The sequence below is a fragment of the Pempheris klunzingeri genome, chromosome 10 (genome assembly GCF_042242105.1).
Source record: "Pempheris klunzingeri isolate RE-2024b chromosome 10, fPemKlu1.hap1, whole genome shotgun sequence".
Taxonomy (NCBI): domain Eukaryota; kingdom Metazoa; phylum Chordata; class Actinopteri; order Acropomatiformes; family Pempheridae; genus Pempheris; species Pempheris klunzingeri.
The window spans coordinates 20719074-20737168 of record NC_092021.1 but is presented as its reverse complement, the minus strand read 5'-3'; the positions used below and the strand labels follow the sequence as shown (position 1 = coordinate 20737168).

The following is an 18095-nucleotide window of genomic DNA, read 5'->3' as shown; positions in this document are numbered from 1 at the left end:
TCGTGTCCACTGAAGACAAATAGAGAAACAAACACATTGTCACAGCACAGACCAACTGTGAGCTAAACACGTGTCCATTTCTATATTTAACTTTCTGGGTATCCTGGTTTTGATCATTCTGAGGTTTCATATACATATTTCAGATACAATGTTATTTTGCATCCCCTTGTGGACCGAAGTTGTTGGAGCAAGGCTGTAAGTACGAGTATAACATATCCCATCCGTAGTGCCCTCCACTCAGAACACATTCCTGGAAAACATATATTCAGCAGTTCTTTGCACTGACCCTGCAACATTTGTGTGCTTGTTAATGTTATGATCATCACATTGACATGTGTGATCCAGGTGAATAATTTCCAGAGACAAATATGCTGTCTTCACACATTTTTACAGGAGTACAGAAGAGCTGCATCACATTAATCATTATCAGCAGAACTGTAGTAAAGATCCCCATTTGCTTTTATTTTTTCACTTCCTTTCCTCATCACTACCAGGTTGTTTTCACCCTGCGTTACCCCTCATTTACCTGATTCATCCAAGTTCACCTCATCACTCCCTCTAATTCACATTTTCACCTTCACTTGGGGCAGCAGTTTTTTCATAAACTGAGTTTTATCTTACTATTTAGCTATTATCCTGTGTCCATGTTAGTTTTTACTTTATTCATCCTTATTCCTTTAAGATAGACATACACACGTGGACAAAATTGTTGGTACCCCTCTGTTAATGAAAGAAAAACCCACAATGGTCACTGAAATCACTTGAAACTTACAAAAGTAACAATAAATAAAAATTTACTGGAAATTAACCATTGAAAATCAGCCATTACTTTTGAATTGTGGTTCAACAGAATTATTTAAAAAAACAAACTAATAAAACAGGCCTGGACAAAAATGATGGTACCTCTATAAAAGATTGAAAATAATTTGACCAGAGGGACATGTTTAACTCAGGTGTGTCCTTTAATTGGCATCACAGGTGTCTTCAAACTCATAATCAGTCAGTCTGCCTATTTAAAGGGTGACAAATAGTCACTGTGCTGTTTGGTGACATGGTGTGTACCACACTGAACATGGACCACAGAAAGCGAAGGAGAGAGTTGTCTCAGGAGATTAGAAAGAATATTATAGACAAGCATGTTAAAGGTAAAGGCTATAAGACCATCTCCAAGCAGCTTGATGTTCCTGTGACAACAGTGGCACATGTTATTCAGAAGTTTAAGATCCACGGGACTGTAGCCAACCTCCCTGGACGTGGCCGCAAGAGGAAAATTGATGAGAAATTGAAGAGACGGATAGTTCGAATGGTATCCAAAGAGCCCAGAACAACCTCCAAAGAAATTAAAGGTGAACTCCAAGGCCAAGGTACATCAGTGTCAGATCGCACCATTCGTCGTTGTTTGAGGGAAGGGGACTTCATGGGAGACAACCAAGGAGGACACCACTGTTGAAAGCAAATCATAAAAAAGCGAGACTGGAATTCGCGAAAATGCATATTGACAAGCCACAAAGCTTCTGGGAGAATGTCCTTTGGACAGATGAGACAAAACTGGAGCTTTTTGGTAAGGCACATCAACTCTATGTTCATAGACGCAAAAATGAAGCATACCAAGAAAAGAACACTGTCCCTACTGTGAAACATGGAGGAGGCTCGGTTATGTTCTGGGGCTGCTTTGCTGCATCTGGCACAGGGTGTCTTGAATCTGTGCAAGGTACAATGAAATCTCAAGACTATCAAGGCATTCTGGAGAGAAATGTGCTGCCTAGTGTCAGAAAGCTTGGTCTCAGTCGCAGGTCATGGGTCTTCCAACAGGATAACGACCCAAAACACACAGCCAAAAACACCCAAGAATGGCTAAGAGAAAAGCATTGGACTATTCTGAAGTGGCCTTCTATGAGCCCAGATCTAAATCCCATTGAACATCTGTGGAAGGAGCTGAAACATGCCATCTGGAGAAGACACCCTTCAAACCTGAGACAACTGGAGCAGTTTGCTCACGAGGAGTGGGCCAAAATACCTGTTGACAGGTGCAGAAGTCTCATTGACAGTTACAGAAATCGTTTGATTGCAGTGATTGCCTCAAAAGGTTGTGCAACAAAATATTAAGTTATGGGTACCATCATTTTTGTCCAGGCCTGTTTCATTAGTTTGTTTTTTTAAATAATTCTGTTGAACAACAATTCAAAAGTAATGGCTGATTTTGATTGTTTAATTTTCAATAAATTTTTATTTATTGTTACTTTTGTAAGTTTCAAGTGATTTCAGTGACCATTGTGGGTTTTTCTTTCATTAACAGAGGGGTACCAACAATTTTGTCCACGTGTGTATAAGACTAATTTGACTGATTGTATTAAGTTCTAATCTTATGTTTGTTATCTGTCTTTGTGTTTGTGTTTGTGTGCTCCCTTTATGTTCATTAAATACCATTCCTGAGTTTGGAAAACATAAATCGTTGGACAGAAATTTCCTGGCTTTATTCCCATGCATTCTGATCTGATTGCCATGATTTTAGTCAACTTTCTTTCTGAAATGCCCACTTAACAAGAAACAATGAGCTTGTGGTGGACTACCAGAGGAACAAGTATGTCTATTAGTGTGTGAGTTCATTAGGAGAAGCAAAAAGCAGAGTCAGACTCCTCACATGTGTTCATTAAAGCCGATTCTGAGCACAAAGTTGTAGTCATGACAGTAGAAAATGCTTCAGATATGGATGCTGCTGCAAAGAAGCTACAAATTCTAAAAGATGGATGCTTCACACACATCTTTAACCCAGTGTCACCAATTCAGTATCCAGCCAAATGTGAAATATGGTCACAATCTCCAATCTTCTGTTCCTGTGTTATGGTGGCGAATAACAGCCAGAAAAGTGTTTTTGCAAAACATTATGCCACAGTGATGTTGACCTTTTGGGAATAAAAGGTCACCACTTCATCATTAGTGTAAAATTTTGTCATCATTAGCATATAAATGAGCGTATGAGTAATGGCCAAAAACGTGTTTTGTGAGGTTAAAATAACCTTGACCTTTTCACCACCAGCCCATAATTTGAGCATTTTTACTTCAGGCTAGGCCAGGCTCGTCCTACCTGGATCCCCAACAGTGACAAAAAAAAACTATTTATCACCTCATACAGTTACTTTCAAACTCACCCTCAATATATAAAGGCTCCACCACATCATGATTGATAAGCTCAAAGTTTTCGTGGCCAATCCAGTGCTCCACATTCCTTTTCCTTCCTGTGAAGAAGTTGTCCACAACAGTGACCTCATGGCCATCCATCATCAGTTTGTCAGTCAGGTGGGAGCCCACAAAACCAGCCCCGCCAGTAATCTAGAAAAAGAACATACATGTAGGAGAACATCAGTAACGAAAATTTTTGCAAAAACTCTTCTGAGTAAATGAGCATTTCAGTGTGTGTATATTTCATAGAACAATCTACTGTGATTAACCACGATTAATCGCTTTTTTTCCTTCTTAGGACTGACGCTTGTTATAATGGATATTTCAATGTAAAAATCACAGAATTAATGTTGAATCAACAAAAATTAAGTAAATTTAAATTCAAATAGGCTTTCTATTGTTTCATAGCATTTTTTTTTTACTTTGAATGGAGAATCCATCAAAATAGATATTGAGATATTTCAGTGTGGACAAAAGTAGCAGAGAGCTAGACCGACTGATATTGCCATCCAGAGAGCAACATTGCTAGTGTAGCTAAAAATAAGAGCCGGGCTGTGAAAAGAATTTCCTTTAAAATGTGAGAAAACAGCCACAAGCGTCTTAAACAAGCTACATCTGAGGCCCAGTTCAGACCCGACTTTAACATGCATCTTTGTGATCCAATCACAGCTCTATGTACAGGTGTGAATGTTGAGACCGCCTACTCAACTGACATCTTCTGCCTAGGCGGATGGTACGCTGTTGCTTATTTGAGTAGATGGGACATGCCTCATGTGGACTGATGTACTTAGCACTTTTCACTTGATCAGATCACCCAAGATGCATGTTAATGCCAGATATGAAGAGGGCCTGAAGGACATTCATGCTCTGAACTGACCCTCTCAGGCAGCACGTAATCGTGACACGTGTGCCACTTGACAATGCTACGATATTAGGGCAATATCAATTTACTATCAGAACTAAAAGATGTCATAAAAATAATCTCTCTCTAGAGTAAATCATCTCTAGAGACACTGAATCCTCAATGTCTCTTTTTCATGGATCTGACACCCCACATCTCCATTCTCCATATTCCTGCTCACCATATTCTCTGCACTATTTAAGAGTTGTTAACGTTATCGATCTGAGTCGATAATTACGATAAAGTAATAATGTTACACAGAACATGATGCTGGGATATTGCTACAGACACAGACTGTTTAAAAATTTTAAATAACAGTTCAGTCTTTTATAAACGTTCGTACAAATGGTGTATGTGTTTATTTGCATATAGAGTGGGGGAAATAAGATCTGATCACAAGTGGTCACTCAAGACACATATGGAGATGCATTAATTCATGTTAATGCCATGTATGGAGAGGGCTTGGAGCACTTTCGTGCCCTGAACTCTCACAGCACATAATCTCAACATGTGTGCAACTTAACAATGCTCCACTTGTCAAATTCTTATGTCAAGGTTTAACTTGGCAATTAGTCAGGATTTAGAGCTAATGCTGGAGTTTCAGTCTGTTGGATTTGCATATAGCCCATGACAAAGTGCTGCCAGAGTGGCTCGGCTCAGTGTTATGACCTCAGTATATTAATTATTGTTAATAAGGTTGTTTGAAATTGTGTGTGTGTTGCATACCAAAATTCTCTTCCGATCCTTTTCTGACAGGAATTTCACAGGTGGGTATTTCTGAGAAAAACTGGGAAAAGACACACTCCTTAGTGATGAACATCTGGAGGAAAAACTCAAAATAGAATGATATCTGTGATTTAATATAATAAGCAAATTGGCTCTACATTTTTCTGAAACATGCACCATAAAATAATTGCTTTACCTGAGAAACTACGCTTTTCTGGTTGGCAGGCACTGAAACAATATGGTGTCTTACTGCATCTTTCTTTATAATAAAAGATACTGTTACTATTACTGAATGTGAACAACTGAAGGAATTACATTTTATTTTGTTTTAACCACAGTCCAAAAAATGACAGATTTGGATTAATTGAGGATTTAGACATGTTGGCAAATTCAGTGATCTCAGCAATTACCTTGGTGAGTATAATGTAATCACTATATAGAAACGCTGGCCAAACCTATGAAAGTAATCTCCAAGTTCTAAAGCAGACTTGTCTTTTAAATCACCAAAATACCATAAATGTATCTTATCTGCATTCAAGGCATCAAATGTCTTGAATAACCTCTTAAAGCCCAGTTTGCATAATTAATTGCTGCAAAAGAATAGAATACCTTCATTCAGCGCTACGTCAGTGACTGCACAATGCTCTTCACAATTCACCTGCAGCATTCTACACTGGATTTTCAAAAAGATCACATGGATTTGCAGCACGCTCCTTACAAAAGGTCTTGTAACCCTGTGTTATTTTGCACTCATCTTAACTAATGGGTTCATATTTTTTCCTTATTAACATTCAAGGCATCTCAAAGGTGACGCAAATACTCTTAGGCAGGGTCTGTAATTTAATTTAGAAGCATTTTTGTTATCCATCCATTATCTATACCACTGATCCGTCACGGTCGCGGGGGAGCTGGAGCCAATCCCAGGGTGAGAGGCAGGATACACCCTAGACTGGTCGCCAGCCAATCACAGGGCCAACACAAAGAGACAGACAAACACTCACACTCACACCCACGGGCAATTTAGAGTCACCAGTTAACCTAACCTGCATGTCTTTGGACTGTGGGAGGAAACCAGAGTACCTGGTGAAAACCCACGCAAGCACGGTGAGAACATGCAAACTCCACACAGTGAGACTCTAGGTTCAAACCTGGAATCATCTTGCTGTAAGGCAACAGTGCTAATCACCGCACCACCGTGCTGCGCATCTTTGTTATATTTGTTGAAATTCTCATTGGAGTCTGACAGCAATCAATAAAACAGATGGTTTGTCAAAAAAAAAAAAAACAGGATTAGATGGCCAACTTCCCTGTCTACCTGCGTAACTGCGCGCCCTCTGCAAGTCCGCTCTTTGCACATGACCAGAGTTACAAGGCTGTGCAGACTTATTGCTAAAGCCTGCTAAAGCCAGGCCCACGACAATGGCGAAGAGAAACATGTAAGCCATGGCTCAATGACAGAAAGAGTTACATGAAGCACACACTCACTGAGCCGAAGAACAAGCACCGTGGCTCTCAAGTTTGTTCACTGCAAGAGATTACCGCCACAGCGTCTGCGCCAGGTGAGCAGTTACTGTGAGCTAAATATACCTTTGTGACAGCTTTTTTTCTGCTCTGTTTATATAAGTGTTAGTATAGTTTGTTTTTTTTGAATACTTTCTAAATGTAGATGCTCTTGTTGGTTTCTCCCATGTGACACACCCTGCCTTTAACCTCTGAAAAAGGAATTTATGCACCATCAGCTCTTCATGGATAGCCTGTTGTCACACACTCACAAGCACCATGTGAATTCTAATATGTTTTGTTGTATCCCCTTTAAAACATCGGGTCACTGGGGAGGAAATCATCAAAGCTTGCTGCTCTTCCATAGACCTTAAACTGATCTAATAATGCGCTGGTGGATGATTAAGGGTTCATTTCATGTTACTTAGATGGTGTAGTAGCACTGTAGGGGTTCTAGTTTTGCTTTGAATGAAAATGAGATTGTTTTAGGGAAAAATAAAATATATATAAATTCTAATAAATAGCCATGAACATTTAATGAAACATTGAATTTATATTGCAATACAAAAAATATGCTTTTATTGATCATTGATTGATTGATAAGAGATACTCATTATCAGAGTCCTCAAGTGACTTAAAGCAATTTTGGAACACTTCTGAATCTTACTCTATTACCAATTTTGAGAGTTGCATGCAAAAAAAGTGTCGAGACCTTTGCTCCAGATCCCGAATCTTCTCTCTGAGAGGAGCCACAGCCTGAAGTGATAAGAGAAGTGAGACATATGTGAGAGGAGATCACAAGTTAATACTTGGTACGTACTAAATTGATCTTACAGTGTTACAGTGTGTTACCACACAAGCATGTGAGTAAAGGAGTTAAGTTCATGTCTTCCATGTTCATTTATTATCCTCTTTATCAGAAGCATGTTGGAATGGCAAAACTGTAAAATTTTACTACTCCACCTTCAAACGCAGAGCAAAGTGACACAGGTAAGAATGACAATCAGGTACAGAAACATTTTACTGCAGGTGAGAGAAGATATGTGAAAGTGTTAATAAAATAAAACAAAAATTTCCTTTTTTGAGGATGGCATTTCAGATGGCAAAATTAATACATGCAAGATAAAATCAGAAATCCATTTAACTCATTCAGTTTCACACGCAAGCTCGCTTTTCTAACTTTAGAGTTTGTGTTACATAGCTGACTCTTCAACTGTGATATTTGTTCATGTATACAAGGCTTCTCTGTTGTGTAAAAAAAATGCTCATGTCAAGATTGCGTTGCATTGCCAGATGCAGCTAATGAAGGAGGGAACTTGATATAAAAACTTCTATTTCATGAAGAAAACCAAGATTGAGTCAAGTGCTGTATGTAGGGGTAACACCATATAGGCAATTTCCTCTAAATGTGGTTTTCTTTTAATTACAAACTGTACGCCACACATTGTTCAAGGGCATTGAGACGAGGTAGAGAAAAATGGGATGGATGAGTAATAGTGAAATAATTGCCAGCTGCCAATCATTTGATAATTTACATCAAGCAGAAACAACAAGAAACAGCCTGCACTGACAGAATAATAAAAGTGTGTACTATAATAGAGTATACACTGATCAGTGAAAGAGTGTATAATTGAAAAAAGTATTTTTTTAATCCCATGTTAAGACTATTAATTCCACATGAGAAATTGCGTGTTATATGCATTGGTTGGATGTAATGGGAGTGGGAGCACTCAGGTCACAATATGGTAAAAGATTCAACTCATTTTGTATTTCCACAGCAGAAGTTCACAGAGGGCTCTGCCAACACTCTTATTTTCTGTTGTTCAAAAGGTGAATCCAAGTGATGCCAGCACCTCCTCCACAACAATAGATTTTTAAAAAGAAATATAATGTTTGCATTTGCAGGAGCATTCATATCAAAATCAACCATAAAACAAAGAATCAAATCAACATAAATATGTTAGAATATAAATAAAAAGCAATATGGAGTAAGTTAGGGCGAGGGGCGGCATGATCAACATTTATAACAAGGAAGTCAAGGCAACATCATTTACACATTTACTTACACAAGTTTAAAAAATGAAAGCTCAGAGTTTTAATCCTGTAGTTTGCATAAAGCCATCTGTCCACACACCTCTCAGGACTATTGTGGGAAACTATCAGTTTATCTAAATGTGTTATCAGCCGACACAGACAATTGTTTAAGTCATAGTTTGGGCAGTAGCAAAATTAGAGGAAGTAATATAACAAAGCAATTGATTGTTATCTTTTTAATAATTTCATAAGTTTTGTAGCATTTAAATTTCAGAGATAATTCACATATATGACTGAAGAGTTATGTGTCATGTATGTGCATGAGAAGGAGAAATACCCACTGATATCATATAGCAGAGCTCCTGGTAGCTGTAAAAGACAACACCTCAAGAGAGTGGTAATAACTTTCTGAGTCAAACTCACTTCATCAATTCTCTTCTTCAAATCTCCATGGTCTTGTATTGATCTGCGATGAGAGAATCACAACACAAAAAGATAAGGTGATAGCAGCCGTAATTAAAAATAGCTTTTGACCTGATAAGCACTGTTGGGTAGCAACATGACCTACCAAACCCATCATAATTAAACAATCAATAAAATCATCTGTCACAGTTTATATAACTTTATATCACAATATTCACATATGTTTGTTTTCTCTTTAGCTCTTCTAGGACACCAGGAATGTGCATTTTTGGCTAATTTAGCTTGGGAATTCATCACAATAATACTAAAATCACATATAAAATCTAATATTGCCATAAAGCAGCCCTGCCTGTTTGATTTGCAACACTGCCAATGACAGCCCAATACAACTAGGTGGTATCATTACTATGCACCTAATAAATAATTCTCACAGCATTTAAAAAAGAAAGAAAAGATAAATCTGTGAACTTTAGTCAGAGCAATACATATTAGTTTCATTATATAAAAACATCACATGGTTTGATTTATATTTCTGGTTTGGGATGGTATGTTTGCCTCTCACATGTAGACAGAAAAAAATTGCATATTTGTCCACACAATATTTTCGATTTTTGATAATCTATCAAAGGTGCACACTGCACCTTGTAATTTGGGTAGTATTTGTAAACTTTCTACGCCATCACTCAGACACCAACGTCAGCAGAGCAGCAATCAGCAGTAACAAAAGTGACAAACAGCATTAAACATCAATTCTGAAGTAAAGAAAATAACTTGGTGTTGAGTCTGTTTCACCTGTAAAACCCCGTCCCTGTACAACAATGGGTTTCCTTGGAGCTAACAGTGCAGCAGAGAGACTGCTCTTTCTCCACGGCTGGATGTATAACCTTAATAACACTGCACACATTGTTATTCACATATAGGCAGGAGACTGTAAGACATTGCCAAATGAATGAATGGCTCACAGTATACTGGAGAAAGAGACTGAAAGTGGGGCCACCTTTACTATCCATTCAATCAAGTAGTGGTTTTGAACAGAGTCAGATCGGATGCCCAACAATCAAATGGTGACATTCAAAAAGATTCACACCCCTCCCCAATGCTACATATTAGTTATAATAAAGATTGATTTTTATATACATCGAGATGGATTAGTGGAAAGGAGTAATTGACTGAAACTGGGATACAGTGGTCCGCAATCAATCACTCATTCATCCATCCATCCATCCATCCATCGTCTATACTGCTTATCCTGAAGGGTCACAGGGAGTCTGGAGCCAATCCCAGCTGACATTGAGCGAGAGACGGGGTTCACTAATCAATCACAGGGCCGACAGCCATTCCAATCATATTCACACCAACGGGAAATTTAGCGTCACCAGTTAACCTAGCCTGGGTGTCTTTGGACTGTGGGAGTAAGCTGGAGTACCCGGAGATAAACCCAGAGAGGTTCAAGGTTCAAACCACAAACCAGCTGGCCAGCAGATCTGAGCCTGGAACCTTCTTGCTGTGAGGCAACAGTGCTAACCACCCTACTGCTCAATCAATCACTCTTTAATTAAGAGAGACCCTACAATTCAAGGACTCAAAATTAAGGATTCAAGAACCCCCACATGAGCATTAAGCATCAAACTTAAAAATCAATGAGACGTGCACGCACACCTGCGTTTGCCAATAGGAATGCCCTCTCTCTGAAAGGACCATGACTAAAGCTGGGATTAGTTCAAAAATTCTGATACCGGTACCAATACTTTGACCTCGAACCAGTTCCTGAATAATACTTTTTTTTTTCTTCCAATAACATATGTAATAATAATGTCATAAAATCCATTTTAACAAAAAGAAACTTACAATACACCTTTTGATGAGATTTACTCTTTAAGTGTTGGTACCGAATGGCATGCATTTTTTGATGCACAGGAGGAGGAGAAGAGGAGGTGCAGAAGGCTGGTTTTCACTCAGACCACCTGAATTACAATATGCTTAAAGGTTATTTCAAAATGTTTGTCCAGTGATACCAAAACTCCCCAAAGAGAGAGAGAGAAAGAGAGAGAGAGAGAGAGAGATTACAGAATATACTGGTCTGTTACAGAGATACCTGCTCTAATATGACATTGGATAAAATGATGTCCAGAACCCAAGTTTAGTTACCACATATGGGAAATATTTTATACATTGTTAGATAACAGATAAATTAATCACTGTACCTCATGTTCGTATATGTTCCCCAGACAGCTGGAAGAGAGAAAAAGAAAACTTGTCACAAAAAAAGCCAGCATCACAAATGTAAAGTGCATGTACAAATGTCAGTTCAGCGTTACCAGTCTACCAGTCAAATCATTAATCACTGACATTTTCATACTAATCCATACAAATATCAGACTCCAAATGGATTATCCAGGTAATATAAAGTCTATCAAATCTGGATATGTCCTATTTGTTTCAACCAACCGAACAGGTTTATTTAGTTTTATCTTCACAATGATTATCAGACCAATAAAGAACATTTAAATTAATTTAAAAAAGTAAAAAAAACCAATGCTGACTAAATCCTCGTTCCAGCTTGGTCTTAGCATAGGATTTTATCAGCCCAGTCTTGTATTTGTCTCAGTTGCGTTTATGTTTGCTTGATCGCACAGTGGTCCAGGAGGGAGATATCATTAGTTAGACATGAAATATACGTTTGGAGATGTAATCTGAGAAAATAACAATCTCTATTTAGGTTGACTGCCAATAAATTATTTATGATTGTTAATTTTTTCTTATTTTGATTTTACATTTAAGTCATTCTGTCGTTGTGGTAATGGTTGTTTCATTTTATCCTGAACTATTCGACACTTTGTAAAGTCAGTTTCACAATGAGCTCTATAAATTAATTCATCACCCGTCTGATGTTAACAATGACGACTGAGATATCAAAGCTGATGATGGTAACAGGTAGCCCACATGTAAAGAATTAGTGATATAGACGCTATAAATAGCAACAACGAAGCTTAACGTCTGTGTGTGACGACAGCTGATCTGGTTCTGATGGAGAACCTCACCAACATAACATAATCTGTGAAGCAGCACTTCTTCTTTGTCGTTCTCCTCACTGACAGGTCTAATGTATGGTGGAGCAGGCACAAACAATAAAAAAGTGCCATGGCCTACCCAGCAATAATGTGACTATATATTTAATATAAAAATATGGAATCACTTGAGTAGTAATATATAACAATAATAATATGTTAACTGTGTATTAAGCTAACGTTAGCGAAAAAGTAAAGTGAAGACAAACACAACGATGCAGGGATCATTTCATTGGAAATTTGACATTTTATATATTATATTACATTATATTACATTATATTATATATTATATTATCGAAATCCAAGAGCAGATGTTTCTCACAGAGGCAGCCAGAGTATGAGAACAAGGGCTGTAGTGCAAACATACAGTTTCAGCAGAAGCAGAGTAACTGTAAGAGTAAGCAAGAGCTATGAGTGCGAGGGCAGGGTTTAGAGGGAAAGCATTACAAAATCGGAACATGAAATCACTGAATCTGTGTGCACTGAGGACTACGTTACCGTCACACATTTGAGGCCTGTGCTTCAGTTGTTTAACTACTACCAGTGAAGGAGAGCAACACAGACCTCATCAAGATAGTAAAGAACTCAATACTGGAGTAACTGAACAGTATGAAGAGCCTGAGGTTGAGGAACTAATAAGTCTGGCAACGATGCTTTATCAATGCTTTTACATTAAGTACGTGGTCCCAGATGGGATCAAAGCCATGAAAGCCAGAGCAGTTCGAGAGATGGAATCGTTTCTGCCTCTGAAACACCTTCACAAACATCAGGATCAGCAGAAGAAACAGCAAGAACAAGTGACACAAAGAGACCAGAGAAGATCCTTGGAAGCTTTTTCAGCAGGGCAGCAGGACTGGCTGAAAGACAGACATTTGCGGCTGAGCACTTCCAGTGTCCACCAGCTGACAGTGAGAGTGATCCTCTCACATAGTTACACCCGAGGGTAACTTTTCTCGGGTCAGCTGAATGCTTGTGTTCTTGACAAAGTATCTCTCACTGTGACTGTGATGTTTGTGCATGCAACGGCAGCTGGATCGCTACTTCGCCTCTAATTGGAAGTTTTCAGGTTTCAAGTTAGCAGGAGGTGCATGTTTTGCACATTGTGGCTCATTTGAAGGCAATCTATTTTGTATCGCTGGTAGGATTTACAATGAAGCTTTGGGGGTAATTTATGCATCACCGTAAAATACTTTTAAATACATTTTATAACTCAGTCCCTGGACTTAGCAAAGGTGGTGTTGACTACAGCCCTGCTGAAGGAGCGTCTAATTGCTACTTATCAGCTACGCTGCCACAATTTAAGTCAGTTTCATAAATAAATAAATCAACATGCCAAGATTTATTGTGAAATCTCTGTCTCCATCTTGCCTGAGAGGCACAAAACACAACATCATGGGTTTTACAGACACTGTGTCCATTGTGCATCCACAACACAATCCTCAAAACAACCACTTTGTTCAGCAAGCCAGACCAAACTAACATTCCTGCCAATACAAGCCAATCAAAATTTCAAAAAGGGCCATTGTTTGACAATCTGACTAATTTGTTTTGGTATGTTTGCACCCATGCGTGACACTTTTGGACAATGGAGAGTTTACTCCTGTGTACATCACTGTAATTGTGGTGTGTCACTAGAATAGTCAGAACCATTTCACATCATGTCTAAAATCACTAGAGCTGCAACTAACAATTACTTTCATTGCTATAAGAGTTTTACTATATCACAACCTGACAGAGCCAAAAATGACCTCTTTTAATAGTTTTGTTTGTTGTCAAACAAATGGTCTACTAAAATAAAACTAAAATATTTCACCCAATTGGCTCTAAACTAAATCCATTGCTTTAACCTTATGGAAGCACTTAGTTAGTTGTCAACCACTCCAGCACATAAAACTGTTCATCCCTTCCTAATGACAAAGGGACCCCTTTCAAAATGAGATGGTACATCTCAGGGTGGGGAGGGGGGTCTGTGAACTCAAAAACCCAGCCCAGAAACCATCTTCAGATACAACTCATTTAACTCTAGGATGAGCCTGATTGCCTTTATCTTCCTACCCAGAAAAATGACTCCGTTATGTTTTCTTTTCTTTTTTTTTTTTTTTTTAATTATGGCCAATCAGTCTTCCCAGTGTTGCAAGGCACAAACAATGTGTTGATTCAGCTTTAACTATTCACAAGAGATTACAGCTTGGTTGAAATAAGCCACGGAAATGAAGAGAGTTTAACAAGTGAGATACATTAGTTTGGTGCACTTACAGGCAATGTAGGCGATCAAAGCGAGGGCAAAGAGTAGCTTCATCATTCTTCTGTTTAATCCTGATATCAGCCAGATGACCCGCTTCATCATCCGCTCAATGCAACAGCACCAGGACACCAACGAGCCGCACGTTCAGGTCCAGCTATAGCATTTTGAGACACGGTTGCTGTCGGTCTTCGGGGTGTCTCGGTTTATCCGGCAGGCTGTCAATGACTTGGTACCCCTGAATGCACATGAAATGTTACTAGCTTGACAGGCTAGCGGCTCCTGCTACGTCAACACCAAGCAGGGGCAGTTTACGTGGCTAGCAGGGCACACAGGTAGCAAACAGTATCAGGTGGCGAGCTACACTGTGGACTGACAACATTCACAACTACATATAAACTTATTTATCAGCGCCATTCGTCCGCCGACTGAGTGAGCATGTGTATTAACTCCAGCACATGGTCATTTCTTTCGTAAAAGGATATCTTAAAGATACGTTTATAAACTGCGGCTACGCCTCAGAGACAAATAACTGTAAAGCCAAGTGGTTAGCCGTTAGCGCAGCTTTAGCAATTAGCTACAGCTAGCTAGCATGCTACTCAACTGACAGCGTCTACTTTACCGCTGATAAGACCGCTAAAAAAAAACCAACAGGCACGAATCCTGCCTCAGATTAATATTCAGATAAGTACCGGGTAAATAAAATAGCTGTTCATCTTAACGCTGCAAAAATGAACACATAGCGGAGTTTGCTCCTCTGAGTTGGGCCGAGGGATAGCGGATGAGCGATTGGTCATCGCTCGATTTAGCAGCCTGGCTTCTTCTTCAGTGACGTTCATTTGACTTGGCGAGCCCCTAATAAAAATAATAATAACACTTATTTTGTCCTATTGATAGGAGCTTAGTGATCTTATAATATAGTAGATAAAGAGAAAAGTATAATATTCTACCAAATATGCACCATTAGTTATAACGGTGTAGCTTTCACGTTGCATAATGATGTATTTTCAATACTGGTCACAATGGCTCATTCATTCCAACACACGAAACTTTCCACAGTGCAGTAAAGTAACCTTGTTGAGCACCATGTCGGCTTTCCTATTTCAGCCACTGCCACCTGTGTGGCGCTGTAAGCTTGTTGTGAAGTGAAATGTATTTGCATTTGCTAAATGTGAACTGTATGTCCTTGTGCTGCATGTATTATTTATAGTATGGCAACCAGAGACCTACGACTCCAGGACTGCATAATAATGAGACTTTGTCTGTCTGGTCAGAGAACTGGTCCTCACCTCAATGACACATGTTTTTCCTTAGTGAACACACAATTACATTGCATGTCTCCTGTACTACAATTTAATCTCTCCTCTCCATTAAAATGTAGTCCAGACTCCAGAGCAGGAAGGAGAAAAGCTTCTTAAACTTCATTAACGGTCATTTAAAAACATTCACTGGTATCATACAGACAGCGGGGAAGGGCTCATGGTCTCATCTGGCATTTCATGTCATATCACACATCTTATTTGCTAGCATTACAATAGCTTTAATCTGATGGTAAAATATTAACTTTCACCCTTCACCGTGCTTTGATGCGGGTTAATAAACAGCAGCTGCAGAAGCTGAGAGCAGCCATGCCTTCAATCATTTTTTAGCTTGTGAAAACAAGCTTTGTTATCTCAAGTCAAGATAATCAACCTGATCAATCACGAGAAAACAAAAGGTGGTCTCCTCTTATCACTTATGTGTATCATTTGGACCCAATTTGGTAGATACAAGTAAATGTTTGCTGTTAAAAGCTGGTCCTATTTTGTTGTCCAAAATGTATTGTTTTCCTGCCCCTAATGCACTACAGGATAGTGTTTTCTTTGAGCAAAAGGATAAAAAGAATTGGGGAATATCATGTGTTCCTCTCTTATCTAAATATTGCCTGCTAGCATGACATCAGCCAGCACATCCTCAGTCCAGTCACTGCTTACTGCTTTAATCGTCAAAGGTGGATTTAGATTCGCCATCACAGCAGCACTGCAGCTCCACAGACTGCAGCTTAGTATGTGAAGCGATGTGTGTCTGCATTTGTGTTTTGTTGTGTGTCTTTGTGACAGTAACAGCTGCCTGAGTCCTCTAAAAAGCTAGCACCATGGATGTTTTAATGAGATAAATTAAGTTGTTATCATGAGAAAACAAGGTTGTAAGATACCAAAATGACTAACAAGTGATCTCAAGATAACAGTATTAAATGAAAATAAATGCAAGCACAGCCATTCTCGGATTCTGTACAAAACGGCCATAGATCTTATTTCCTCCACTTTCCAGTGATGACCGAGGATGGATTGTGGACCAAGCGTGTGGGGCCTCCAAGCTTCAGGCCGAACACAGTGCATGGACCGAGACTTATAAGGAAGTTGAACACCAGGGCCTTCAGTGCACACAGCACAAGCTGACGGCTAAGCCTGTGGGTCCTTAGTGTGAGCTAAATACTAGGGCCCCCCAGATCCCTCCATGCTTACAATGTGGGGCCCCTCAGGCCTTTGATGTTTCAAATGTGAGCTCATCACTAAGGCCTCTGGGCCCCTCTGCACCTACAATGTGAGAGAACCTGGGCCCCTCTGCGCTCAGAACAGGAGCTGAATACTAGAACCCCAGGTGCTAACTGTGTGCGTTGACCACTGGGGCCCCCAGACCCTTCAGTGCGTACATCTAGCCCAACACCTGGGCCCCTTGGTACACACAGTGCTTAAAATGAGAGGCTTTGGAGAGTATAGTGTTTCTGTGCAACTGAGCCACTGGTTGGCACACCACATTGCCAACTGTTCGTTATTTGACTTACTGATCTGTAATCAGCTTTCCTTTTATTTTGGTTAGCTGCCCATTTTCACTGGCTAACTGCCCGAGTGGTTCAGCTTCTTGGTTTGCTGTCATTTTTTCCCACTTTGTGCCCTCACAACTAAATTAATATAATATAATAAATTGTATGCACAGAATAGTGTGTTATCAAGATTTCAGTTAACTAATAGCATAAAAACATTATGGGCTGCAGCTTCAAGAATGAAATAATGTAACAGTCATGAACCTGGAAATCTCCAACAGTGTTTTTGGGCAAAATGCAAATGTGAAAACAGCAAGCACCAGAATGTAAATTACTAAGCATAATGCATTACTTTGCTTAGTATTTGATCCATTTTGTACATCATAGGTTCAATGTCAGCTTCTTCAATCCTTAGTGAACAATTTGCACATTATCTACAAGTCTTTAAGTATCAAAGGTCAAAGTAGGAAGATAAAATATTTTCAAATTAAACTTAAATGTTTTAGTGAGGCCACTGTTCCACCTTTGTCATGATGCTACATATGTAGGTTCATATGTAAAGATCACTGTAATTCTGTTAAATGAGAAAACACAACTATGACCATTCTTTGGTATTTATCACATTCAACACTTTATCACATATGGTATTAAGCTCAAATCCATCATTCCACTTTTCAACACAAACAGAAACTGTGACCTGAAAGTACTATTGTGACATGCCAATTTCAGTGCACATGTGCAGGTTTGGACCACTGGCTGTCTGGGTACATATAATATATATAAGGTTAGTATAACCTTGATGGTTTTCATCAGAAAAAGGTCAGATCCTGTGCAAAACCTAAGGAACAGTACAATCTCTTTCTGATCAATTTCTCTGACAAATTTCAGAAGATTGAGCAAGATGGTCTGCTTTACTGATGATATTTAATTTGAGAATGGATGAATTTTGTTGCTTTTGGTTGAAGATCAGCTAGGATCTTGTCCAAACCCTCAGTATATTTTATACCCTAGTATATTTTAGGACTTGCTTCCAGCAATTAAATATAAATGCTGGCTGCTACCATCTCCTGTGTGATTTCCTTCAAAAGCATAAATACGTTTTGTTGTGTCGGTAAAATGGTGCAATTGTGACTACTCAGAAAGGGGAGAAGCTCTTGTGTATGAACACCCTTGACACTATCCAAAGCCACTTTAAGTGCATCCTTTTCAGTGCTGCT

At 39.0% G+C, this 18095-nt stretch overlaps 1 protein-coding gene across 1 annotated transcript in view; it reads right to left on the bottom strand.

The window, feature by feature from the left end:
• uxs1 (UDP-glucuronate decarboxylase 1) overlaps positions 1-14867 on the bottom strand; it is a 32723-nt gene extending 17856 nt beyond the window's left edge. Inside the window, exons 1-7 of the mRNA XM_070837808.1 lie at positions 14768-14867; positions 14090-14313; positions 10969-10996; positions 8765-8807; positions 7020-7063; positions 4808-4868; positions 3150-3330 (exon numbers count right to left, since the gene is read on the bottom strand). Of these exons, the coding sequence (XP_070693909.1) occupies positions 3150-3330; positions 4808-4868; positions 7020-7063; positions 8765-8807; positions 10969-10996; positions 14090-14180 (448 nt within the window). The 5' untranslated portion in view covers positions 14181-14313; positions 14768-14867. The remainder of the gene's footprint in view (positions 1-3149; positions 3331-4807; positions 4869-7019; positions 7064-8764; positions 8808-10968; positions 10997-14089; positions 14314-14767) is intronic.
• Positions 14868-18095: the final 3228 nt, after the last annotated feature.